The sequence below is a fragment of the Cajanus cajan genome, chromosome 1 (assembly GCF_000230855.2).
Source record: "Cajanus cajan strain Asha chromosome 1, NIPB_CcT2T_4, whole genome shotgun sequence".
NCBI lineage: Eukaryota > Viridiplantae > Streptophyta > Magnoliopsida > Fabales > Fabaceae > Cajanus > Cajanus cajan.
This window is the reverse complement of record NC_138517.1, coordinates 29,513,158-29,538,434: the sequence shown is the minus strand read 5'-3', so window position 1 is coordinate 29,538,434 and position 25,277 is coordinate 29,513,158. Positions and strand designations below refer to the sequence as shown.

The following is a 25,277-nucleotide window of genomic DNA, read 5'->3' as shown; positions in this document are numbered from 1 at the left end:
AAATATACACAAGTTTTTATTTTGATAGACATACTTAAAGAAATTTTTTAACGTCAAAGATAAAATTTCTTTGATAAATCTCTTTTGATTCTCAATTTTTCAAATAAAATTTTGGATTAAGCTAAACATTGTTAAACTTTGACTAACTATTAAGTAAATTGTGATATTTAATTTAAAGATTCTTAACATGTTATTAATGTTTTATCCCGTAGTCATGAAAGTGTTATTTCTTATTTACTATTTTATATATAAAAAAATACACAAATACTTAAAATAACAATGAAATCATAATGTATGGTAACTAAAAATTATCACATTCTAAATACTTTAAATTAATAATAAAAGAAAAACAAGTCATTTAATATTATTAAAATGGAGCTAATAATAAATTTTATACTAACAATATGAAAAGTAGATATGCTCTTCCATTAGATTGAATTAATATAGGGACAAAAATCATTCATATTATAATTTTATTGATTCCTTTTCATTACATGAAAAAGAAAAAGAAAAATAAAAACTAAAATCTCAAATATGCAACTTTTGTTGTGTCTAGAACATTGTAAGGTTTTAGGCCGAATTTGAGTGGGTGTTGTCCAATAATATAATTTATTGATTTTCATTTTCCTAATTTTATTAAACTGAAAAATTATTAATGAAAATTTTTTAATCTAGTAATTCTAATAGAAGTATTAAATCAGCAGTGCATACTCTTCGACTTGCGTTCTCTTCGCCGTTGCGTTTCTCTCGCCGTCACGTTTTTCTTCAACCTGCGTTCTCTTCGCTGTGGCGCGCTTCTTGCTTTACGTACACAACACTATGCAAGCACTAGGTTCTTCACTCACAGTCCCAGATTTCACTCTTCCGGTGCCCAGATTCTCAATTAATTCCACTCCTCCAAATTTTGCATCTTTTGTATCCACCCTGAGCCCCTCCAAGGTTGGAATCAGATTGAGTTTGACTTTTGGTTGTGGGGTTAGGAGGAGTAGGTGTGATAGTTTTGGGGTCCAGTGTTTAGGGTCCAATGGAGGAGAAAATGATGATGGGTTTTACATCAGAAGATGTGTAGAGCTTGCAAGGAAGGCTCTTGGGTTTACCAGCCCCAATCCATTGGTGGGATGTGTCATTGTAAAAGATGGGAAAGTTGTTGGTGAAGGCTTCCACCCTAAAGCAGGGCAACCTCATGCTGAGGTAACTACTTTCTATCTATCTCTCTAAATTGTTCTATGTTATGTAAAATAAAAAAATTTGGCGAAAAATTTGTATGTTTGTTATCTACTCGTTGTACTGTGCTTGTGTTCTGTTGATTTCATTGAATTGGTGTTTTAAACTGGTGATAAGCCTAAACAAGGTTTTAAATTGCGGTCTAGGTTGCGATTTCATTGCATTTCCTTATATCGTGGAAAATTGCAGACTAATGCGGTTGAGGCTGAAATTGTGGTCACCAATTGTTTTTATAAAATCTTTGTCCTTGAATTGTGGAAAATTGTGACAAATGTGGCCGCAACGATTATGGTTGCAAAGACCCCAAAATCCTTGATATGGTAGAGAGCCCCTAAATGTTTTTAGGAATATTTATAAATGTTGTCTAGGAATCAAATATTGTCACTCTCCATTAAATAAGCAAATAAAGGTAATGCGATATTTGTCCCACATTAAAATTTTCTTTTTAACTAGAGAATGTTATTTTCCCCCCTTTCACGTGGGAATAATTTTGTGAGAAACTTGTATAAAAAGTATTTTCAGAAAATAATGTTTCTTATGAATGTTATTATTTGAATAACAATCACACATGGGAATTCCTAACTTCAGATTTTCTAAAAAGTAAAAATTTTCCATATACCATGTCTTCTTAATGTTGTGGCTAAAAATCATTTAAAACCTTGAGCCTAATTTGAATTTAGATGGTGTTTTTTGTAAGAAAAGAAATTAGGAGATATTCTAGGGAACATGCTTTGATCGTTAGATGTTACTCTTCCTTAGAATTTAGATAGGGAGTCTGTGTTTGTTGCTGAGTATGTTGAGTCAGGATATGAGATTGCCAGGTGTTTGCTCTGAGAGATGCTGGTGATTTGGCACAAAGCGCAACGGCTTATGTGAGCTTGGAACCTTGTAACCATTTTGGTAGGACTCCACCTTGCACTGAAGCTCTAATTAAAGCCAAAGTGAAAAAGGTTGTTGTTGGGATGGTGGATCCAAATCCCATAGTTGCCTCCAAAGGGGTGGAAAGATTGAGAGATGCAGGAATTGAAGTAATTGCGGGTGTAGAGGAAGAACTGTGCAAGAGCCTCAACGAGGCATATATTCATCGCATGTTGACTGGAAAGCCTTTACTTACTTTGAGGTAATTAAACTATAGCTCTGTCCTTTGACACCTCCACTTGCTTTGCATTAACGATTTGTGTATAGACGCTCTTTGGGTGCATAGTGGTGTTTGGTTTTAGATTTATTGATCAACATATGTTATTTTTCTTAGATAAACATGCATTTCATAGCTCAGCCTGTTCCTGCATCGCAGATATTCTCTTTCTGTCAATGGGAACTTCTTGGACTTACTTGGAAATGGAGTTACAGACTGTGGTGGATATTACTCAAGGCTATTACAAGAATATGATGCAGTCATAACCTCTTATTCCTTATTCAGTGAAAATTTGTCAATTCCTACATCTCAAGAACCTGGGGCCAACCAACCAATTCGGATTATAATACATAAAGATCATAGTTCTTCGAATCAAATTCCACTTGCCATCAATGAAGTTGCTGGCAAAGTGATAATCTTTACGGACAATAAAACAGAAATAGCTCTAGAAGTGGCTCAACAAGGAATTGAAATTGTAGCTCTGGATCAAATAAATTTGGATGTGATCTTGGATTATTGTAATCGTCAAGGATTGTGCAGTGTTCTGTTAGATATTAGAGGGAGTTTCAGTGAGTTTGAAGAGCTTGTTAAGGAGGGTATCAAGAAGAATTATATTAATAAATTTGTCACAGAAATTTTGCCAGTTTGGAACGGATGTGCTGAGCCAGATCCTCTGCAGACATTGAAGAGCTTAGAGCTAGGAGTAAAAGTGGTAAATTTGAAGTCCAGGGCCTCTGATCAGAGTGTTGTAATTGAGGGGTGTTTTAAAGTTGAGTAAATGGGATCACAGGTGCCTACCAACTCCCATTTACCAATCTCAGTGTCATGGATTTTGTCGAGGCATTGTTCACGGGTATGCCTATTGCATCGTTATTATACTCATTATCATCCTGGATATCTCTTTCTCTGTTTCAAGGATGTGGCTCTTTTCTGATCACCTGTCTGATGTAGTTTATTGGGTTATGTCAATACCATGTCTATTTTGTTCAATGCATATTTTGTATTTGACACGAGAATGTGATGGGCTAAATGTTTGCAATGGCTCTGCAGGTAGGATCAGTATGCTATAGCAAGATTTGCTGAATGTTTTGAAATGATTCCAAGAACTTTGGCTGAGAATGCTGGGCTAAATGCAATGGAGATCATATCTTCTCTATATGCAGAAAATGCATCTGGAAATGCCAAAGTTGGCATTGATTTGGAAGAAGGTGTTTGTAAGGATGTCTCAACCTTGAGCATTTGGGATCTTCATGTGACTCAGTAAGCTTTGGTCTAACACAAGCATGTTTTATCTAGTGGCAACCCCATAGTTTGAGTAAATAATGAACTGGCGTTTCATCATTGTAATGTAGATTTCTATAAAAAGCCTTGTCATATAAAAATTATGGAGCTATTCTTTCAAGTGCTAAGATTGGAAATACCATGTTGAATCAGACTTTATCTTCATATTGCCTGATAGGCTAGTTTCATCTTATTGTTTCTGTTCAGGTTCTTTGCTCTTAAATATGCTGCGGATGCTGCATGCACTGTACTTCGGGTGGACCAGGTAATCAACTAAATAATTGTTCCTAGTCAATTCCAGATTGCCACATTAATAAGTACCTCAGAAGCACATTTTTCTTCCAGAAACAAGCTTAGAAACACGATTTTTTTATGGTTAATAAATATATTTTTGAAGGAATATCCAAAAGTGGGCAAGCTGTATTGATGATGTGGACTTTTCCCCCTTTCTTGCTGTGTCTTGTTCCATTTATTTTCAGTGAGAAACTTAGGAAAAATGAAACCTGTAGTTAAGAATAATGTTACTAATGTGCAGCTTCTTTAAATTAGCAACTATATTGAAGAGTATGGGTACATGATGTATATGCCATATTCTGACACGGGATCTGATAATCCAGAATGGAGCAATTGTTGCTTTGGCACTTCAAAGTGCATGAGGGTTCACAATTTCTTTAAAATATAGACATAAATGCCTAGAAGCAGTGATGTTGACTTTACAGTGGGAGATTCCTGTGTCCACATGATGGGGCCAGAGAAAAGTTGAGAGTTAGTAAGAATGGTATGACAGTTAGAGTCGTTAAGTTATGGAATTGGCTTAAATGGTTGGAGAGGGTAGAAAAGTGAGCTTTCTGTTTTGTTGTAATTTGAGAAAATGAGCATTTGCTCTGTCGTTGAAAGGGAAAGCCCTGGAAGGAGAACCTTTTCCTCAAGTTCCTTGTATATCAATAAACATCGCCAAAGCATTTTTTTCTCACCATTTTTCTCATCTCTTTCTAAAAGCTCAAAACACTTCCTAACAGCATAATATTAATTCAATTTATGCACTGATGGATAGGAAAAACATTTTGGTAACAGCTGTTTGTGTAGACTTGAAGTTGAAATATTAAGGCTTAGTTTGGATAAACATCTCTACAAACACCTGTAGGAAAAACAAAATAAAACGGACCAATAAAGTAAAATGAACCAAACATCTCTCACAGGTTAAAATTAACTTATGTACCTCAACATCTTCAGAAGTTTTCCATAGATTGAGGTACTTAAGTTGATTTTAACTCAAGGGAGAAGTTTGATTCATTTTACCTAAACTCATTTTATTTACTTTTAGTTCAACTGTTTGTGAAGACATTTATCCATAGCTAAATCAAAGATAATTTTCCAGTGCATAGACTGCATTATACATCATGAGCACACAATACTTTTCCACAGTTAATTTTGGTACATTAGTGTAGAGGATTTTACACTGGCAGTAGTATACTACATTGTCTCATCTCATGTTTAAGTAGTGGAAAGAATGTAATGGAATTATGGAAGTGAAATATTGTAGTTACTCCAAGGATATGAAACCTTTTGGTTTCTACCATGTGCAACGGTTAGGGAATAAATGACTGAACCTGAGGCGTATGGTATGCCATTGATGGTTATTGACAATTGCTTTTACCGCTTATGTGAAATTGGATGCAAATTTTGTCTATTTTTCTCAGCATAAGTTTATGGAAACTGATTTTTAATTAATTTTTTTCAGATTATTATGTCAAAACCAGCTGGTGGTCCAAGGAGAGAGCAACCTGCAGGCATGGATGAAGACTAAAATTGTGGGAATTGATTGTTTTCTTTGGTCATGTTTGTATGTCAACATGATGGCTTGAATTTGGCTTAGGCATGTTTTTCTTTATTTAGACTTTAGTAGTGGTGGCGATCTTAACAAATTTTGAATTTTTGTTTTGCCATGAAATGAAATACAAAGAGATGTCTATAAATTTACATTTTATTTTTAGCCCTGTTGTTAGTGGACGATGTTCATTTGTTGAGCATTATTGCCCTGGCCTATGTTTGAGATTTTTTTATTTTATATATATATATATATATAAAAGTTTTGTTGGGTATCAGGACTCTAGTATCAAAGCATCCCTCTTTTCTTCTCCTGCAAATTGCAATCTATTTAGGGAAATGTTAGTAAAGAATACTCTGGTTAAGTTTTATACTATTGCATTTTGCACGATGCAATCAGCTATAAATTAATGTGTACTAAATGGAAAACTAACTTCACCCAAATTTATTTTGTACCATCCAAGGTTGTCACTGTCCTTTGTGTATGACTGCTAGGGATGAAAATTGTAAAAAATACCCAAGAGTAGGGATTTACCCACACAATGGGGATGAGTTCGAGGTTGGATATTTACCTGTAAAATTTAATATGGATGAGGGTATGAATTATAGTATTCAATTTGTTCTATATTTGTTTATATTATATTGAAATGATAACTTTTAGCAATTTTTATAATATTAAAGATGAATGAAAAATTATAATATTAATAATCATATTTTAACTAGTATTGTGCAATCACACGTCGCATTGGTATTTAAATTTGTATTAAAATGGTTGTTAAATTTAAATAAAATGTCGCCAAATTTTGTTTTATGATAAAAATAAATAATGATTTAATATGTAAAAATAGAGGAAATAGCTATGTCGTAATAGGTTACGTATTTTAAAAATATAAATGCTAGTAAAGCAACATGAATAAAATCAATCAAAAAATAAGTCACGGAATTAGATTCAATGTTATGTAACCAAAAAACAATTATTAGAAATATTAATATAGTAATTGATAGAGTTCTATTTGAGGGATGTTATTTGAGAGGGTGGAAAGGAATTCAAGACTTAATACTTATGGAGAGACAAATTTCAAAATCGAACTCTTATTTGTAATTTTTGGATTTTATTTGTATTTTTTTATTTTATTTTGTATTACTTTTATCTTTAATCACAATTAATTACTCTGAAAATGAACTATATACTTATTTGTTTAGAAAGAAGTTTTTCATATTAACTCATCAAGTAGTTTATCAATACCATAAGAGTATAAAATATTGCATCATATAATTATTAATTATTTATTATGAGTTTTTATTATAGTATACAGAGAAATACACACAAGTAAAGTGAACAATGATATTTAGTTTAAATATTCATAACATGTTATTGATTTCTTATCCAATAATCATAAAAGTGTCATCCTTTATCTATTATTTTATGTATAAAAAAACACACACTCAAAATAACGATAAAATCATAACATAAAAATTATCATATATTTTAAATTAATGATAAAAGAAAAAACAAGTCATTTAATATTATTAAAATGGAGTTGATATGGGGGACAAAAATCATTCATATTATAATTTTATTGATTCTTTTTCATTACATGAAAAAAAAAAGAAAAAAAAACTACGATCTCAAATATGCAACTTTTGTTGTGTCTATAACATTGTAAGGTTTTAGTCTGATTTTGAGTGTGTTTAGTCCAATATAATTTATTGATTTTCATTTTCATTTTTCTAATTTCATAAACTGAAATTTATTAATTAAAATTTTTTAATATAGTAATTCTAATAGAAGTATTAAATCAGTGGTGCATATTCTTCGTGCACAAAAATGCCATCTCTACCCTACCCTGTAGTTGAATGTTGTACCAGTTGCCACATATTGCATTAATTATTGCCAAGTATTTTAGAAGAGAAAACAAAAGACCAAGTGTTTTAGAAAGGGACAAATTAAAGGCCATAAAAATATCTTGAAATATCCAAGATGCAAAAACAAGATAACATGCATCACCTTATCCACTTATAAACCAAATTTGAGGCATGCCAACAAGAACAAGAAAACGTTCTCTTCTTCCTCCTCAATGTGTATAGCAGCACCCCATTTGGTATGAATCATGACCATGATGATGGCTTCAACTTCACTCTTTTGCTCCACTCATTTCATCCCAACACCAACCATCACTAGAAGCACACCTTCTCTACACACTTTTGCTAGTTACACTCCCCACAAGCCGTGCAAGAGAGGGTTTCCACTCCCTGCAGTGGCCTCAGTCCCTTACCAACCCATCAACTTTGACTACCTTAAAGAGGAGTTCAGTGGACATGGAGTAACCTTTGAAGGAGTTGGTGAGAATTGCATTGCCAAGATGGAGCTGAAAAATGGGAGCATTGTGACCATGATGCTGCCAAGTGGATTGATCACTTCATACAAGGCTCCTATGTGGCATGGTGGCAAGGTGGAGTTGCTCCATACTACTGTGTCCGAGGGAGAGGATGGTGATGCCCTCATTCAAGGAGGGGTGTCTCTAAACTTCAAGTTTCAAACTGATGATGGTGAACTTTCATGGTCTCCAACTAATTGGGTTATACATAAGATTCATGGCAATGCTGAAGAATCCATTCAGGTCTGGTTTCCCCATATGTAATTCAGAAGTGTGTAACATAATAAAGAAACTTCCAATTGTTTTTCATATTTAATTTTTATGCTCGGTAATTATAAAGATTTTACAATGTCAGCAAATCAGAAATAATTTAGATATAACTTTTATAGTAATCTGTATCTATATAATCTATAAATCTATAAAATTAATGAAGACAATGCAATCATTTAGTGTACACATTTTTTTTAGACCTTTTTACTTATTATGATAATTGTATACTGTCTCTTTATTGTAAGGTGTAATTTTATTTTTTTTTGACGAACCTTTTTTCCTCAACACAACCAGCAAAATGAAAGAACCCTGATATATGCAAACTATCCAAAACTGCTTAGATCTTTCGATTATTATCCGCTCAGTATTTTTTAAAGAATTCTGTTCCTCTTTTACATCTGTTATTATGAAAGTCAAGAACTTACTATATGTGAGAATTTGTGACTGGATGACATTACACTGTCAGAGTATTTCAATTAATTTTTTTTTTCTCTTCATTGTTTGTTCCATGATTTCATCTTCATTTGACAAGGAAATATATCAAATTCTTTTGGACATCATGGGAACTTCCCTTTAGAGTTTAGAGTATCACTAGAATTAGAACTAGCTTGTGTTAGACAAAAGGATATTGAAGCATGCCTATTAATATCCAAAAATGTAAGAGTTAGTGGTCTGCTTTCTTGCAATTTTTTTGTAATACTATTTACTTACACAATCTTGAGGATATCTCATGCAGGTAGAATTAACAAACAGAACATCAGATGGAAAGATTGGATTAAAATACATTGTGACTTTGGAAGAAGATTCCTTAAACTCAGAGCTTGAAATCTCAAACAAAAAGTCTTTACCCCTTCAGATGACAGGGTCCATCCTGAGTCATCTGACAGTAAGCTCACCAGAAGCAACTTATGCAATAGGATTAGAAGGATCAAGTTATTGTAGCAAGCCCCTGTTTGATTCAGAATTTATGTTGAGTCCTTCAGATTCAGACCAGGAAGAAGGCTTTGGAAAAATATTTCAGCAACTTTTTCCTGACTGGGGTACAAAAAGTCAGAATAATGGATCAGAAAGTAGCCAAAGAAATAATGAAGAAATATATGAAGAAATGGTTGAAGAAATGGACAACTACAAGCAGTTAAGCGAGAAACTAAGCCTTGTGTACACAGATGCGCCACGAAATTTTACAGTGATTGACAGGGTATGTAATTACCATTCTCAACCGGTAGAATGAATAATGATACGTAGAAATACACACTCTTACACACTCCTCACCTATTTTCATTCACGCCATTAGATAACACCCTAGAAATTGTTGAGATTGTACATATACCCCACATAGTTTATGCAATAGTCTTTTTCAATAGAGTCTCTTTGGATATAAATTTAGAAGAGTTTTTGAGAGTTTCTCTATTAAAAACAAGGAGCTTTTTTTTTTCCAATAGAGAACTTAATAGAGAAACTCTCAGAAGTACCTTTAACTTATATCTAAACAGGCTTATATTCTAGTGTGATATCAGCGTAGTCTATGCATATGATTATGTGCTTCTTGATATTCATTACCTTTGACCAAGTTCACTTTCAAAGTTCCATTTCCTTAGACTCTGATTTTATTGAATAGGGATTACAACAATTTCAACACAGATTTAAAAATTTCAAAATCAATCATAGCTCCATATCTTCACTAACTTTCTAATTAAAGTTTAGTGTCTAGCTAATATGAGTCTGTTTGTATATAAATTTAGAAAAAAATTTCTACTTAAAATAAAATATATTTTTTTTCGGAGAGAAACTCTCAAACTATTTTCAGTTTATATCTATTTGGGCTTTATGTCATTAAATGTAAGCTTACACCTAACACTTATGGCATCAATGATATATAGGTCAACAGTATTATAGTTTATTTTTAATTCTTCACATGATTTTATCAGGGTAGAAGAAACTCGGTGTCAGTTGGAAGAAAGGGATTTGATGAAATGTACCTCTTCAGTCCTGGCTCTAGGGTTGAAATTTACAGCAAGTATTCTTACATATGTGTTGGCCAAGCTGCCATCCTCAAACCAATAAAACTAAGTCCTGAAGATCTATGGAAATGTGGGCAGTATATACACAATCCAAATCTTGATGCATAAGCTTGACTTTGCGATTGTCAGGCAAATTAATTGGATAGAAAAGACACAAATATGCCTTATGTGTAAAATTTCGGTGTCCTTTTTAAGCTGTATTTTTGGTGAATTGGATAAAAGGGTAAGACCACAACGGGTTGATGAATACAGAAGACCGACAAATTGAAAAGGGTAATATTTATTCATTATTTTCCATTATTTTAAATGGCATAACAATAACATTGTACAATTACTAATGATAAAATTGTTCTATTTTCCTCATGTCTTCAACAAGGTTTGTAAAGCTTAATTCTAATGATAAATTTAACCGTTCAATATGGTAACCAAAAGGCTAAATTTTTCATGAAAGCAGAGATAAACCTTCAGATATTACACAAAAATTAAAATAAAATAATGATATCTAGTCTACATATCCTCGACTTCTATATTAAATTTGATTAAATGAACTGATCCATTCAATTCCCAATACAGCATTTGTGCATCCACTCCACTAGAAGGTAGAATTCAGCCAAAAGTTCTTATAGACTCTACCAAGAAAAATAAAAAGCACATTGAGAGTGCACAATTTACAGATATATTATTTCTACACTAAGCTTCCCAAATTTAGTTGGAATTAACAAATACTTTCATAGAACCATATAACTCAGATTGTACACTACATGCTGGAATGAGCAGATTATGTCGGGACAAGAAAATGGCCTTCTTCCTGACTATTGATCCATAGTAAAGGAGCAGCTATTGCCAGAAGAGCAAAAGAAAGGCCACAAACTAATTTATGTTTAGTCTTTCGAAAGGGCTTTCCAATGAGAACTGTTTGAGTACCATTTCTGCTTTCAAGAACATCCTCAGAAGGACTTGGCAAATCATTATTAGCAAGCAAGTCGTCCGTTGATGAGACTGACTCCGGTCCACCTTGGAACTGATCTTCACCATATAAGCTTCCATTCTCTTTAGAATCATAGTTGACATGTTCTGCAATACCATTTTGATCATATTTAGAATATGTTGCTGGGCTCCACTTAACATTGCCTGATGATAGACTCTTGATCCTTCTATTTGGTTTCTCAGAGCAATCTGAAATCTCATCATTTGGGTCTTGAAGAGAGTGAATGAGCTTCCTAGGAGTTATGAAGAGTTTCATGTTGTCAACATTAACCTGAGTGCGTGATCTCTGAGTACAGGAGAGAGGACATAATCCGTTAGCTCAAACGAACTTGTGATTTTGATCACAGACAAGTATAAGACATCGTTTAAGTTTCAATTACCAAAAGTACATCATTTGTGTGTACTGCCCATAAAATCGGCAGCCTTAGTAGTAGTCCACTAAAAAAAGTTTGCATAACGTTTGAAACATTCATGTTTATGAAAATACACTCTTTAATGGTGCATGAAAAGCTAAAAACATCAAGCTAAGTAAATTATCACACAAAACTATGTTCTTTCTGCTTCCTATTCCTAGGTTTTTTCTTCTTTTAACTATACCATTGTTAAAATTATTTCGAGAACTAATGGTTAAAAAAGAATCTTCCTTATGTAATATTTTTTTCATTAAGCTGACACAGAAAGCATAACATCAAAGATATGTAGTAGTTAAAGAGTAAAAGAACCAACAGTTTGGGTTAAAAATAGAACAGTAAGTATATAGAAAGATAAAAATCTGATACTAGAAACATTTAACAAGTGGAAAACTAATAGATCATTGAAGTGCTGAAAGTGGCAAAGAAGTGCAGTACAGAAGGTAAAGGGGATTAGGAAATGGAAGGGGAAAGAAAGCTCCGTAGTCTAAAATACAATTGAAATTGGTTATGCAATGTGACATGCAACTATTTCATGTTAACAATGCAAGGGACGGAAAGAACCACTTTGGAAATGGATATTTATAAATTTTTGTGAGGGAGGGCTGTATAGTTGTCCATATAGCATATGCAAATTCATTTCCAGAATTTCAACAAAACATGACTAATATCTGTTATACTTTACCAGGGGACTTGTGCTGGCACTTCTGGATACTCCATGCCAAGGACTTTTGTGCATGAAACCAGCAAACTCTCTTGTTAAGTCTCCCCCTCCATTAGAAAATTCATGATCCATAGTGTGGTCCAACAAGGAATTTCCATGCTGTGACTTGGAGAATAGACCATCCTTGAGAGACACATCAACCCCTCCATTTTCATGACTCCAAAGCTTCCTATTCACACTCCTTCGTTCATAGAAGTTCTGAGAAGGCAGACTTGTTGAAATGGAAGACTCAATAGAGGATCCATATCCATGGAAGAAGTCCAAGGAACGTGATTCTGGAGAAGTAGATGTAGGAGAACGATCTCCATCACCAGAAAAACTTTCTCCTTCCATGTAGTCTTTCCTACTGAAATTTGATCCTGTTACAGAAGCAGGACTCTTCACACATCTTGATTTTTTATCAGTGGCAATTATCTTAGCAGTCTGCAAAGCTTCAAATGCAGCTCCTTTGACATAAGCCATTTTGTCTGATTGACACATATCCATCACCTCAATTATCTGTTCAACCTCCGAAAATATGCTTCGGGGATCTAAACATTTCATCAAAAAGTTCACCATTTGAATGGCTACAAATAGCTTCTGAGAATTTCCCTCCAAAGGTTCACCATTTAGTATTCGCAATCCAGATTGTATGAGCAATCTAGCATAAGCTTCAACAATCAAAGCATTGCGCTTTGCCAGGGTCATTACCAAACCCATGTGTGAATTGGTTTGAGTAGACTTCCCCTCTAATGCCACAGCAACATTTTGGCAAACCCTATTAACCATCTCATCCGAAGCAAAACGCCAGTTATCTGAATCCACAAGAGCCTTCAAGCAAAGGGCCGCGCCACATGTCAAACTCTCTTGAGAACTGGAGAGAGAATCTGAAAGTGGCTTACAAAGAGAGTGAATTATATGTCTTTTCTTCTCTTCTGGAGTTGTGGGGTCAATTCCATACCTTGCTATGGCTGGAACCACCTTTGAGCAAGCCTGCTGGAAAGGGAAAGACCCTGCACTTGAAGCCAAGGTCTGAACTATGGATTGCATAATGCTGTCTATCATGGGAACAATTTTGACTCCGTGAACCCGAGCAAGAACCTCATACAGTGAAATTGTAAATTCTCCAGACAAGGAACCAGATTCCTTGGTCTCAGAAACTTGCGCAAGAAAGATAGGAATTGTCTTCATGTCCAAATCTTTCACATATGACTTCAATGCCCTCATTGCAGATTTGCGGCTATCAGAATCTTTGTCAAGATTTTTTATCTCTCTTTGTAGCATTGGACTCAAACTCCTCCCCATTGTGAAGCTAAAAGCAAAAGCAAACTCCATAAGCAAAACATAATAATGACAATGAACAAATGCAAAGCACAATGAGAAAACACAAAAAAAAAAAAAAAATATCACTTTGGGTATTCCAATTGCAGAACACCCCCCACCCCCAACCCCACCCTAATTCCCTTCATCAACAATAGTCTAAGTTCATAGTTTTGAAGCTGAAATGAATAAATCATTAATCTTATAACTGGGACAGTTGTAAAATTCAAAATCGAGTGACAAAAAGGCAACTATTTGAATTTAAAAAAAAATTATCAATCTTGCAAAGGAGACGGTACAAATCTTGAAAAAAATAATTACAATATAATGAAAAAACCACTGACTGCAAACCCAATTACTTCCCTTGCGGTTTCAAATCTTTGGCAATCAACCAAAAATTGAAAACACAATCTTTTATCTTTTGGGGCACCCACAACAGTTGAGAGAAACAAAAACAAATTTTGACGAAAAAAAAAATAGAAAACACAAGAAAGAAAGATTCCAGCTTCTAATGTAAATCAAACAGACTAAAACAACAAATAAATATATAATTCAATTGAGAAAAACACCTGTTTTGTGCAATTGTGAGTAACACTCAGCAGCAAAGAAGAACAAGAGGAAGAGAAATAAAAGGTTGTGCAATAGAGTGGTAGAGAGAGAAAGAGAGAAAAAAAAAAAAAAAAAAAGATGCAATGTCTGAATGAGTGTGTTTGTTTTGCTTATTAGGGCTTCATTCAGATTTTGAAAAATTAAACATGTTTTTAGGGATTGTGTAATGACAGCTGTTCCTTATTTATTTTCCATTTCTGGATTAACGTTGTTGGAATGTCTGAGTGAGTAAGTGAGTGAGAGTGAGTGACTCATTCATTTGAAATTGAATCGCTTTCGTTTTCAAAACTCTTTTGTCCAAATTCCACCGCTATCCTTTCCCTTCTTGGGTCCCACCACAATTTGCAAATTAAAATTCAAAATGCTTTCTTCCACCGGAATACCCTCCAACAATCCTTTCCACATTTTTTGAAAAGATTCTGATTCGAATTAATAAACAGATAATTATATTGAAAATCAAATCACAGCAGAAATATATCGATAATGATTTTTAATGAAAAATTATTTTAGGTTCAATTAATTCCTAGAATTTTCCTTTTTGTTTTCAAAATTTTTGATAAAAATTAAATACAATTGCTTTTTGAAATTGAATTACCGGCTAAATTAAACTTTTGATTTCTCATTTTATTTAATCAATTTTGTATTTTTCTTATTAAAATATCTAATTTGATCGTTTAATTTTAAAAAAAAATCTAATGTGATCTTATATGTCAAATTAAGCCTAACAACATTAAATTCTTGTAATCTAATATATCATTGGTGTCAATTAAATCAAAATAATTACATTAATTTAAATTTATATATTAGATTGTGATTATTTAATACATGCCTTAATTTTCTCTTCCTAATTGTTGTCGAAGGATTGAATGGGCTCTTCAAAAAAGCTAGTCGGTTGAACACTTTCACGGGATATGAAGTCGGGAGAAACCAACAGGTGGATGTTCTACGGTATGCAGATGACACTATCATCTTGGCAAAAGCAAAAAAGTCAAACATTTGGGCTATCAAATCCATCTTAAGACTTTTTGAACTTGCATCTGGGTTAAAAATCAATTTTTTAAAAAGTCAATTACTCGGATTCCATGTGGATACTCTTTGGCTACAATCAATGGCAATGTTTTTGCATTGTCGGATAGGGAGTCTACCTTTTACTTATCTTGGGCTACCAATCAGTGCCAATCCGAGACGATTAGATACGTGGCAACCTGTAATTGAGAAGATTCAAAAGAGATTATCTAGTTGGAAGCCTGATTCCCTGTCTTTTAGTGGTAGAATTACTCTCTTAAAGTCTGTACTACATTCAATTCCAATTTACTTCCTCTCCTTCTTCAAGGCTCCAAGAGGAATAAATTCTCAACTTGAATCTTTATTTAAATCTTTTTTATGGGGTGGGGATGCTGATCATAAAAAAATACATTGGGTAGCATGGGATGATGTATGTAGAGAGAAGAACAAAGGAGGTTTAGGGATCAGGGATCTAATTGCTTTCAATTTGGCATTACTGGGAAAGTGGAAATAGAGGATGTTAGTGGAGACTAATAGTTTGTGGGTAAAGGTTATTAATTCCTTGTATGGAGACCATTTGTTCCTTTCAAGTGGGTCAAGGGTGAAAGGTTCTAGATGGTGGGCTGACTTGTGTAGCATTGAAAATGACAATATGGTTACCAACAATTGGATGACAAATAGGTGTAGAAAGGTGGTTGGGAATGGGAGAAATACATATTTCTGGGAGGAAGATTGGTTGCAAGGAGGTAGGTTGTCACAAAGGTATAATAGATTGTAGCTCATTGCAGAAAATAAGAAAGCTAAAATCTCATATTTGGTAGTTTGGAGGAATAGAGGCCCTGAGTGGTGTTGGAGATGGCGTAGAGAGTTATTTCAGTGGGAAGAAGATCTATTGAATTCTATTACAACAGAAATCAGTGAGCTAAATCTGAAAGTTGAAGTAGAAGACTGTTGGAGTTGGACTGCTGATCCTAGTGACATTTACTCTGTCAAGTCTGCATATAAGGAGATTAGAAAGGAAAGTATTTTTGCATCCAATAAAATCTTTTCAAAAGTATGGTTGCAAGTAGTTCCAAAAAAGGTTACAGCTTTCGCTTGGAAGATATAATATTTTATGTTATATTAATATTATAATATATATATATATATAAACAATTTGGTATAATTTAATTATACTATATTAAATTAATTAAAGACGAACTATCAATAAAATTATTATTTTTATTGGAAGGAATAAATTTAAATTGAAAAACTAACTTATAATAGAATCAAAGTTTTTTTTGTAATTTATTATTTTTTAATATATATATATATATATATCTTTGTAAAAATAAAATATTAGTTTTCATTATAAATTTATAATGTTTACGCTTGATTATGATTACTTTTTATAAATAAATAAAAAAAAGGTGAATGTGTTATAATATTATTATGTAAGAAAAGATTTTAACTAGGTTAATACCTCACGTCACATCTATCATATGAAGTATATCAGGAGAACTATCATTAAGAAATGAAAAGAAATACAAAATAGGGGACCAAACCTACTAAACAAAAATACATTAAAAAAAAAAAGCGAGAAAGTACAAATATACAAAGTAAGTACAAATGTAAATAGAGGAATATGAGATCTAAAAGACTCCAAGTCAAATCTTCTAAAGAATTAAGAAAATTTAGTAGACATAGAAACTCGAGACCTAGTCCTAACCTTAGAGCAACCATTGGATTCTTCGTTTTCTTTTGATTTGTAGAAGATTTGAGTTGGAAGGAGTTATCCTCCATTGGGGCATTCCAATCAAAATTAATGTTTACAAGTAAAATTATGTCACGTCGGACTAATGAAGCAAAATCTAACAACTCCTAAACCATATGAGAATTAGAAATAAATGTAATTGGCTAATCTAAAATCTAACTAGGCTAATCAACAATAGGGCTCATGTCCTCCAAGGGATTCATGCCTTCCAACGAGCCACTAACAGTAGAAACAAAAGGTGATACTGATACAACTGTAAAAAAACTTGGCTAGAACCTGCAAACCAATCAACTTATTAGGATTTTGAAGATTTGCAGGATTAAGAGGCACCTCATTATTCAAAAAAGACGAAACCAATTTTTGACTGGTTGAATGTTGTAAGATTTGCTTGTGCACAATTGAATCAATATTAGAAACAAATAAACCAAATCTAAGAGAGACTACCATATCATTGTCAGGTTCAAAATCAGAACCTGAATTAGCCTTTGAAATTACAATAAAGTCCCATCTATTATGCTTGACGATGTCCACAACAACTCCAATTTTATCACCAATTAAAAATTGGCTTAACTAGCTAGTTGTCAACGTGATCACATGCAACAACCATAGGTTCTAAATCAGCACCAATATCAAATCCATCATTGAATACATGTATGCTTGCACACCCAACAACCAGAAACCAAAATTGGTGTAGGCCCAATAGAGAAAGGATTTGTTGTTACAACAAAACCCAAGACTACACCAAAATGTTGAGGACCAACATCAAAACTAGGGTCTACAATATGTTGTACACCAAGAAATGTTGCACCAAGGTCTGAAACAAGGTTTGCATTAGGAACATTGACAACAATAACTAGATCAACATTATATTGAGTAGTAGCCTAAGTAACTAAGTCTGCATCATGATTTGACACAAAGTTTGCACGAAGAATAATTGCAACAATAATTAGATCAACATTAGGTTGAACAATAGCTTAAGCAACTAAGTGAGTATGATGCAACTTAGCAGCAACACTCGAATAAAAAACTCTACATGGATTAACAACTTGAACTGGTAGGATGGAAATTTGTTTTGCCACGATAGGATCCCCAAGAGCATAAACCACCCTTTGATTAATACCAACCAGATTAACAATTATAACAACATCTAAATTTTGAGCACCAAACATAGAGCCATAAATATTTGTAACAACCTAATCACTAACTAGATCAGCATCTGCAACAACACCAAAGAATGGAACAACATCTGTCTTAGGGGCATTTCTTGGCTGCCAGTTAGAAACTCCCTCATATGGCTTAGTTCCAATAGCTCCAAGAATAATAGATTGAAAAGCCTTAATAAAGATGGACTTTTTCCTTCCAATAACAACATTAGGCTTAAGGTTAAACCTTGTTTTCAACATCTTTAATTGCATATTAACATCAAGCACATCACTCATTGTTGGTGTAATCGAATCAGTTCCTAGTTGCCTACCATCTATACCTGATTTAGCAACCAGATCCAAAATAGGATCAAATTTTGAGTCAAAGTCAGATTTAGATTGATTAAAGAGAATTATCTTCCTTTAGTTTTCTATATTTCCAAAACCAACAACACTAACATCAACAATTTCTACTATGGAACCCAATTCAACAATGTTTTGCTTGCCATTATTAGTACCAACAAACTTAAAAAAAATGTAATTGTCTTGAATCTTTTATCTACAACACCATTATTTGAATCAGACTTGCAAGAATTCATAAAATGACCAATTTTGTAACAAGAAAAGAAAATTTTCAATAATCTCTTATACTCCAAAGCAATAAAGAAAGCAAAACCTTCCCTTTTAACAAGGATTTACTCAATAATTTCCTCTACTAGATTAATCTCAACAAGAACTTGGGCAAAGTGGCCATATGCGTGTAGCATAGTGGCTTGATCAATAGAAAATGGAACACCCACAATTGAGGCAATGGAAAAGATAATTCTTGGACTACAATATTTTTGTGGCAGGTCATAGATCCTCATCCAAACTTGCACATGAGAAGTTATATGCGGCCTTGGATTTCAATCTTTTTTCCACAATGAGAGCCTTAGAATACCAGGATACAAGTTTCGAAGTCCTATTGCAAGATTAGTTTTAAGGTTTACATTTCTTTGAAATTCAAACTCAAAGAAACCTCTACCAAGAGAGATGAGTTTCCATCCAACAATCTTGGACCAGATTTTGGACAATTTAGCATGTAATTCCCCAATCTTGAGAGGTTTCTGACCCTTAATGAGAAGAACCCTTCCATGTAGATGAAATTTGCATCTAACCAAGCCATCTTGGTATGCTTCCTCAAGTATCTCGACTATAAGAACATCTCCTTTTCAACATAGTTGTGGTAAATAGACTAGAATCGTTATCCGGAGGAGAAGAAATTGTAGGAGATGAAATGGAAAGACATGGTCAAGAATAAGAAAATTTAACATTAAATTAATGAATTAAATTAAGAATTTTTTCCCTCTCTACCAAATATACCTAAAAGATTACATTGAACCTTTTAAAAATAATGAGAATAAATTGAATCTTAAAAATAAATAAAAAAATTAAAAATATAAATTTCATCTTAAATTACAAAAATAAATTTTTACTTTTTAAAGTACATCATTGTTTCATATACTATGATGCACCATAAATAAAAACTCTCATATTAATCTATTTTTCATTTATTTTAGTGCTCCCTCATAACAATACATTTTGTTCACATGATTCACCTCCCCTTTATCCTTTGTGACTCTTGCTCCTCCTTGGTTGCCTCCTTCACCCTCCTTTTCTCGGTTCACCGTTCACACTATTGTTACAAGGTGGGAGGATGCATCATAATAAATTAAATTCATATTAATTGAAAGATAATTATTTATTGTGTATCATTGACCACACGATGGAGTGGTGCACCATAGAATTCATCTCCATTAAAACCACATCATTTTTTTTCCATTTGAGAGTGGATGAGAAAACAACGGTTGTTGACACTTGGCAGAACAAAACAAGAGTTATCAGTTGTGTTAATTCTAACAGTTCCATGAACGAAGTCGAAACAGCACTTTTGTTGTGACAACTACCCTCAATGGTTACTCTCCGTCCCTTCTTCTTCCTATGTCCCAAGTCCTATTCTTTTCCACCAAAACGCAAATTCCCACTTCAAAATTTTCCCAATCATCACAAGGTAATGCCAAATCCCAAGCTACTTCGTTATACTCACGGTTCTTGTGCTGAAAAAATTGTCTCCTTTCTCCATGCAGTTACTGCGTCAACGTTTCGGTTTTGCTGCTTTAAGCAACACTGCATTGAGCTACGACGAAGGGGATGCAAATGGAATCGATTTCTTGCACCTCATGGAAGAGCGTGGGGTTCGTGCGAATTCCCAAACATATTTGTGGCTTTTAGAAGGGTGTCTGAATTCTGGGTCGTTTTCTGATGGGCGGAAGCTTCACGGGAAGATTCTGAAGATGGGTTTTTGTGCAGAAATGTTTTTGTGTGAGCGTCTTATGGATTTGTACATTGCCTTTGATGACTTGGATGGTGCAGTAAAGGTGTTTGATGAAATGCCTGTTAGACCCTTGTCTTGTTGGAACAAGGTTTTGTATAGGTTTGTTGCTGGGAAGTTGACGGGTCATGTTCTGGGTTTGTTTAGGCGAATGGTGAGGGAAAAGGTGAAGCCTGATGAGAGGACTTTTGCCGGGGTTTTGAGGGGGTGTGGTGGTGGTGATGTTCTTTTTCACTGTGTGGAGCAGATACACGCATGGGCTATAACTTATGGTTATGAGAATAGTTTATTGGTATGTAATCCTCTGATTGATTTATACTTAAAAAATGGGCTTTTGAATTCGGCTAAGAAGCTTTTTGACAGTTTACAAGAGAGGGATAGTGTTTCTTGGGTAGCTATGATATCCGGTTTATCGCAAAATGGGTGTGAAGAAGAGGCGGTTCTTCTGTTTTGCCAGATGCACACATCGGGAATCTGTCCTACCCCTTACATATTTTCGAGTGCTCTAAGCGCCTGTACAAAAATAGAGCTTTTTAAGCTTGGAGAGCAGCTCCATGGCCTTGTTCTGAAGCAGGGGTTCTCTTCTGAAACCTATGTTTGCAATGCGCTAGTGACATTATATTCCCGTATGGGGAATTTGTTATCTGCTGAGCAGGTTTTTAATTCAATTTCACAGAGGGATGGAGTTTCATATAACTCGCTCATCTCAGGTCTAGCTCAACAAGGATATAGTGATAGAGCTTTAGAATTGTTTAAGAAAATGCGTCTTGATTGCTTAAAGCCTGATTGTATTACAGTTGCAAGTCTTTTGAGTGCCTGTGCATCAGTTGGGGCTCTTTTGGTAGGAAGGCAATTCCATTCGTATGCTATAAAGGCTGGGATGTCTGGGGATATTATCTTGGAAGGTTCATTGCTTGATCTTTATGTAAAATGCTCAGATATAAAAACAGCGCATGAATTTTTCCTTTCAACCGAAACTGAAAATGTGGTGTTGTGGAATGTGATGCTCGTGGCTTATGGCCAGTTAGACGATCTAGATGAATCATTAAAAATATTTACTCAGATGCAGATGGAAGGCATTGTACCAAATCAATTCACCTATCCAAGTATTTTGAGAACTTGCTCTTCTTTGAGGGCTCTTGATCTAGGAGAACAAATTCATACTCAAGTCCTAAAAACTGGCTTTCAGTTCAATGTGTATGTCTCTAGTGTGCTTATTGACATGTATGCCAAACATGGAAAATTGGATACAGCTATGAAAATCCTTAGAAGACTAAAAGAAAAAGATGTTGTTTCTTGGACAGCCATGATTGCTGGGTACGCACAGCATGAAAAATTTGCTGAAGCTCTTAACCTCTTTGAAGAAATGCAGGATCAAGGGATACAATCTGATAATATAGGATTTGCAAGTGCAATTAGTGCTTGTGCAGGTATCCAAGCACTTAATCAAGGGCGTCAAATTCATGCTCAGGCATGTGTCTCTGGTTATTCAGATGATCTTTCAGTTGGTAATGCACTTGTTAGTCTTTATGCTAGGGGTGGGAAAGTACGAGAAGCATACTTTGCTTTTGATAAAATATTTGCTAAAGATAATATATCATGGAACTCATTGATATCTGGTTTTGCACAAAGTGGACATTGTGAGGAAGCACTGAGTCTATTTTCTCAAATGAATAAAGCTGGACTAGAAATCAATTCATTCACATTTGGCTCTGCAGTTAGTGCTGCTTCAAATGTTGCTAATGTTAAACAAGGGAAGCAGATTCACGCAATGATTATAAAAACTGGCTATGATTCAGAAACTGAAGTTTCTAATGTGTTGATCACACTATATGCAAAATGTGGTAGCATTGATGATGCTAAGAGACAGTTTTCTGAAATGCCTGAGAAAAATGAGGTTTCTTGGAATGCTATGCTGACTGGTTATTCTCAACATGGTCATGGATTTGAAGCATTAAGCCTTTTTGAGGAGATGAAGCAGCTTGATATATTGCCAAATCATGTCACCTTCGTGGGAGTTTTATCAGCATGTAGCCATGTGGGGTTGGTTGATGAGGGAATTAGCTATTTTCAATCAATGAGTGAAGTTCATGGTTTGGTTCCAAAACCTGAGCATTATGCATGTGTTGTGGATCTTCTCGGGCGGTCTGGTCTTTTAAGCCGTGCAAGGAGATTTGTTGAGGAGATGCCAATTGAACCAGATGCAATGGTCTGGAGGACACTTTTAAGTGCTTGTATTGTTCATAAGAATATTGATATTGGAGAGTTTGCTGCAAGTCATCTTCTGGAACTGGAACCCAAAGATTCAGCAACTTATGTTCTGCTTTCAAATATGTATGCAGTGACTGGGAAATGGGGTTGTAGGGATCGGACAAGGCAAATGATGAAAGATAGAGGTGTTAAAAAAGAGCCTGGTCGTAGCTGGATTGATGTTAATAATTCAGTTCATGCATTTTTTGCTGGTGATCAGAAACACCCTTGTGTGGATAAGATATATGAATATCTCAGCAATCTGAATGAACGGGCAGCTGAAAATGGTTATGTACCACAGTCCAATAGCCTTTTGAATGATGTAGAAAGGCGTCAGAAGGGTCCAACACAAATAATTCACAGTGAGAAACTGGCAATTACTTTTGGATTGCTTAGTTTGTCTAGCTCTACTCCTATCCATGTTTTTAAAAATCTTCGTGTTTGTCGTGATTGCCACAACTGGATTAAGCATGTATCTAAGATTTCAGATCGAGTGATTGTAGTGAGAGATTCATATCGCTTTCATCATTTTAAGGGTGGTATTTGTTCCTGTAAAGATTACTGGTAAGATGGCAGAAGGTTCACTAAAATGGAAGAACTCTCCTATGGCCTAGACTTATGGGATGGACCAGAATTTATGGCAAATGTTGCTGAAAATTTTTCATTGGTCACCTATGTCATTCGTAAGAAAGTGACTTGAAACTTGATGCTTATACAGTGTTCTTCAATTTATGTGTACATAGCATGTATTGTCCTATATCTTTTCTTCATCTGAATCAGGTTCTTGAGTACTTTATCAGGCTCTCTTGTATTGAAAAATCCACATTATGTTAGTTATTTTTTCAGTAAGTATTGTGAAGCCATGTTTCTCTATTCTCCTTTCCAGGTGAACAATAAAACTGAAGCATTTCGTGAGATTTCTCTGCATGCCGCCTTTTTGACCCATATATCATGCTTAAAAGCTTTTGGTGACATTTGGTTTGACCCACAAAGCTGATTTGGATATATCTTCCACGGATATCAATACTGAGGATCTTATAAATAGGCTTGGAGGTATTACTTTTAATTCTTCTAGGAGATTTTTACATGAATATCTGCTTTTAGTTTCTATTTATATAATTAACCGAATATATTATCTTCAAATAGAAGTGGATCTAACTTAGAATAATGCAGAGTGGATAATAATTTTGAATTCAATTCTAGATTAGTATCAATAGGGGGACGCAAGTGGAAACCTGGTTAGAATTTATAAATGAGGAGTGTTTCTTTCTTCTTTTCCTTCTTGTTATGAGCTTAATTGAGCTGAAGTCCATCTCCATTTTATCAAAATTTCACTAAATGGAGAACACCCTGTACTGTTTTATCTGATGATAGGTGACTGCTTGTGCCAAATGCAACTCAAAGGAAGGTCACAAATTGTAGAGAAATGAGGTTGATTAAGGTCTCCAAGGTACTGCCTTCTAACTAACTATAACAATATGCTTCATTATGTTTATTTATTTATTTTTAGGTATAATAAATACATCCCTCAATCAATAGTTAGAGATTAATTCTTTTCGAGACATAAGAGAATAATATCAAATTTGGTTGTGAACCAAAGTCACCATTCATATCATTTCTGTGTTCTTGATTTGATCCTGCTATTCATGTCCTCATTAATTAAGGCTTTTTAGCTTCCAAGAAAGTGTTGCCAATGTTAAAATTCTAAACTTTAATTTCCTTTACCATTTAAAACATGCTACCTATTTCAAGAGATGTTTTAACTTTTTGTGATAATTTTTCCGTTATGACTACTAAGGTTCTTGTTGTTAGTCACGTTCCAAAGGACTATGATATACTTGCTATGCCTTTTAATTAGTGCCGCGCTAAAATTGCCGACAGTAAAAGGTGAACACCTGAAGATTGGTGTCAGTATCTGTCAAGATCATCTTCAGAACCATGAATTAATCCTTGGTGGAGGTTTCTCTCTTGTATGTGTGTAACTGTTACACACATTGTCCTTGTTCATGTAAAAAAATGAGAAAAATATGTTTATTCCTTATAAATATGGTTAATTTTAATTTTTCAATTTATTTTGTTAGTTATCGTCTTTATATGTTTTTTTTAAATGATCCTTATCACTATTCATTAATGATGTTACATGTATATAAATATATTATGGCATATGTTGTCTTAAAATAGTTAGTAACATGACATGTATCTAAACATATATCACGTCGTTCCAAAGTGATGACAAGAATAATTTTTAGAAATTTTAAGGCTTAAATTTGATTTTGGTCCTTATAAAATGAGGTGGTTTTAATTTTGGATTTTGTATTTTTTTTAATATTTTTTATCCCTAAAAAATAATAATTATTTTTAGTCCCTATTATCATATGATATTTGTTAATGGTATATGTTTTACGGAAGGTCAAGTGACTATCACAAGAGACATGTAGTAGTATCCATTGTTCTAATTTTTTTTAGATCCTTAAAATGAACATTATCTATCTTTCTACCTTTAAATGAATGTTAGAGAACAAAAATAATTATTTCAAATTTTGGAAGGATGAAATCAAAGAAAAAATGTATGGGAACCAAAATCATTTTTT

At 34.0% G+C, this 25,277-nt stretch overlaps 6 protein-coding genes across 12 annotated transcripts; 5 read left to right on the top strand and 1 right to left on the bottom strand.

Annotated features, from left to right (window-relative positions):
* The first annotated feature begins 569 nt into the window (after positions 1-569).
* On the top strand, positions 570-3,551 carry LOC109804345 (riboflavin biosynthesis protein PYRD, chloroplastic). Its single transcript, XM_020366162.3, has 4 exons — positions 570-1,191; positions 2,046-2,344; positions 2,519-3,212; positions 3,410-3,551. Exons 1-3 carry the CDS (start codon positions 820-822, stop codon positions 3,135-3,137), a joined length of 1,290 nt encoding a protein of 429 aa, XP_020221751.1. The 5' UTR covers positions 570-819; the 3' UTR covers positions 3,138-3,212; positions 3,410-3,551.
* LOC109802617 (T-complex protein 1 subunit theta-like) lies at positions 3,277-5,633 on the top strand. Its single transcript, XM_083067914.1, has 4 exons — positions 3,277-3,318; positions 3,414-3,619; positions 3,848-3,905; positions 5,382-5,633. The coding sequence occupies exons 1-4, from the start codon at positions 3,277-3,279 to the stop codon at positions 5,445-5,447; spliced, it is 372 nt and encodes a 123-aa protein (XP_082924040.1). The 3' UTR covers positions 5,448-5,633.
* Positions 5,634-7,480: 1,847 nt separating this feature from the next.
* On the top strand, positions 7,481-10,436 carry NDF5 (NDH-dependent cyclic electron flow 5). Its single transcript, XM_020365097.3, has 3 exons — positions 7,481-8,088; positions 8,852-9,313; positions 10,044-10,436. Exons 1-3 carry the CDS (start codon positions 7,579-7,581, stop codon positions 10,242-10,244), a joined length of 1,173 nt encoding a protein of 390 aa, XP_020220686.1. The 5' UTR covers positions 7,481-7,578; the 3' UTR covers positions 10,245-10,436.
* Positions 10,437-10,618: 182 nt separating this feature from the next.
* LOC109803493 (protein SINE1) lies at positions 10,619-14,402 on the bottom strand. Its single transcript, XM_020365096.3, has 3 exons — positions 14,126-14,402; positions 12,219-13,548; positions 10,619-11,409 (listed from the first exon to the last, which is right to left on the bottom strand). The coding sequence occupies exons 2-3, from the start codon at positions 13,539-13,541 to the stop codon at positions 10,915-10,917; spliced, it is 1,818 nt and encodes a 605-aa protein (XP_020220685.1). The 5' UTR covers positions 13,542-13,548; positions 14,126-14,402; the 3' UTR covers positions 10,619-10,914.
* A 1,285-nt stretch (positions 14,403-15,687) lies between these two features.
* On the top strand, positions 15,688-16,278 carry LOC145954158 (uncharacterized). Its single transcript, XM_083067910.1, has 2 exons — positions 15,688-15,916; positions 15,992-16,278. Exons 1-2 carry the CDS (start codon positions 15,688-15,690, stop codon positions 16,276-16,278), a joined length of 516 nt encoding a protein of 171 aa, XP_082924036.1.
* Positions 16,279-19,641: 3,363 nt separating this feature from the next.
* On the top strand, positions 19,642-24,766 carry LOC109804311 (Pentatricopeptide repeat (PPR) superfamily protein). Of its 7 annotated transcripts, none has more exons than XM_083077584.1 (4): positions 19,642-20,115; positions 20,192-23,369; positions 23,573-23,739; positions 24,061-24,766. In XM_083077584.1, the coding sequence occupies exons 1-2, from the start codon at positions 20,017-20,019 to the stop codon at positions 23,252-23,254; spliced, it is 3,162 nt and encodes a 1,053-aa protein (XP_082933710.1). In that variant the 5' UTR covers positions 19,642-20,016; the 3' UTR covers positions 23,255-23,369; positions 23,573-23,739; positions 24,061-24,766. The 7 variants fall into 7 exon arrangements, with proteins under 7 accessions (XP_082933710.1, XP_082933712.1, XP_082933707.1 ...); XM_083077586.1 differs by having other exon boundaries at positions 20,192-23,432; XM_083077581.1 differs by having other exon boundaries at positions 20,192-23,466.
* The last annotated feature ends 511 nt before the right edge of the window (positions 24,767-25,277 follow it).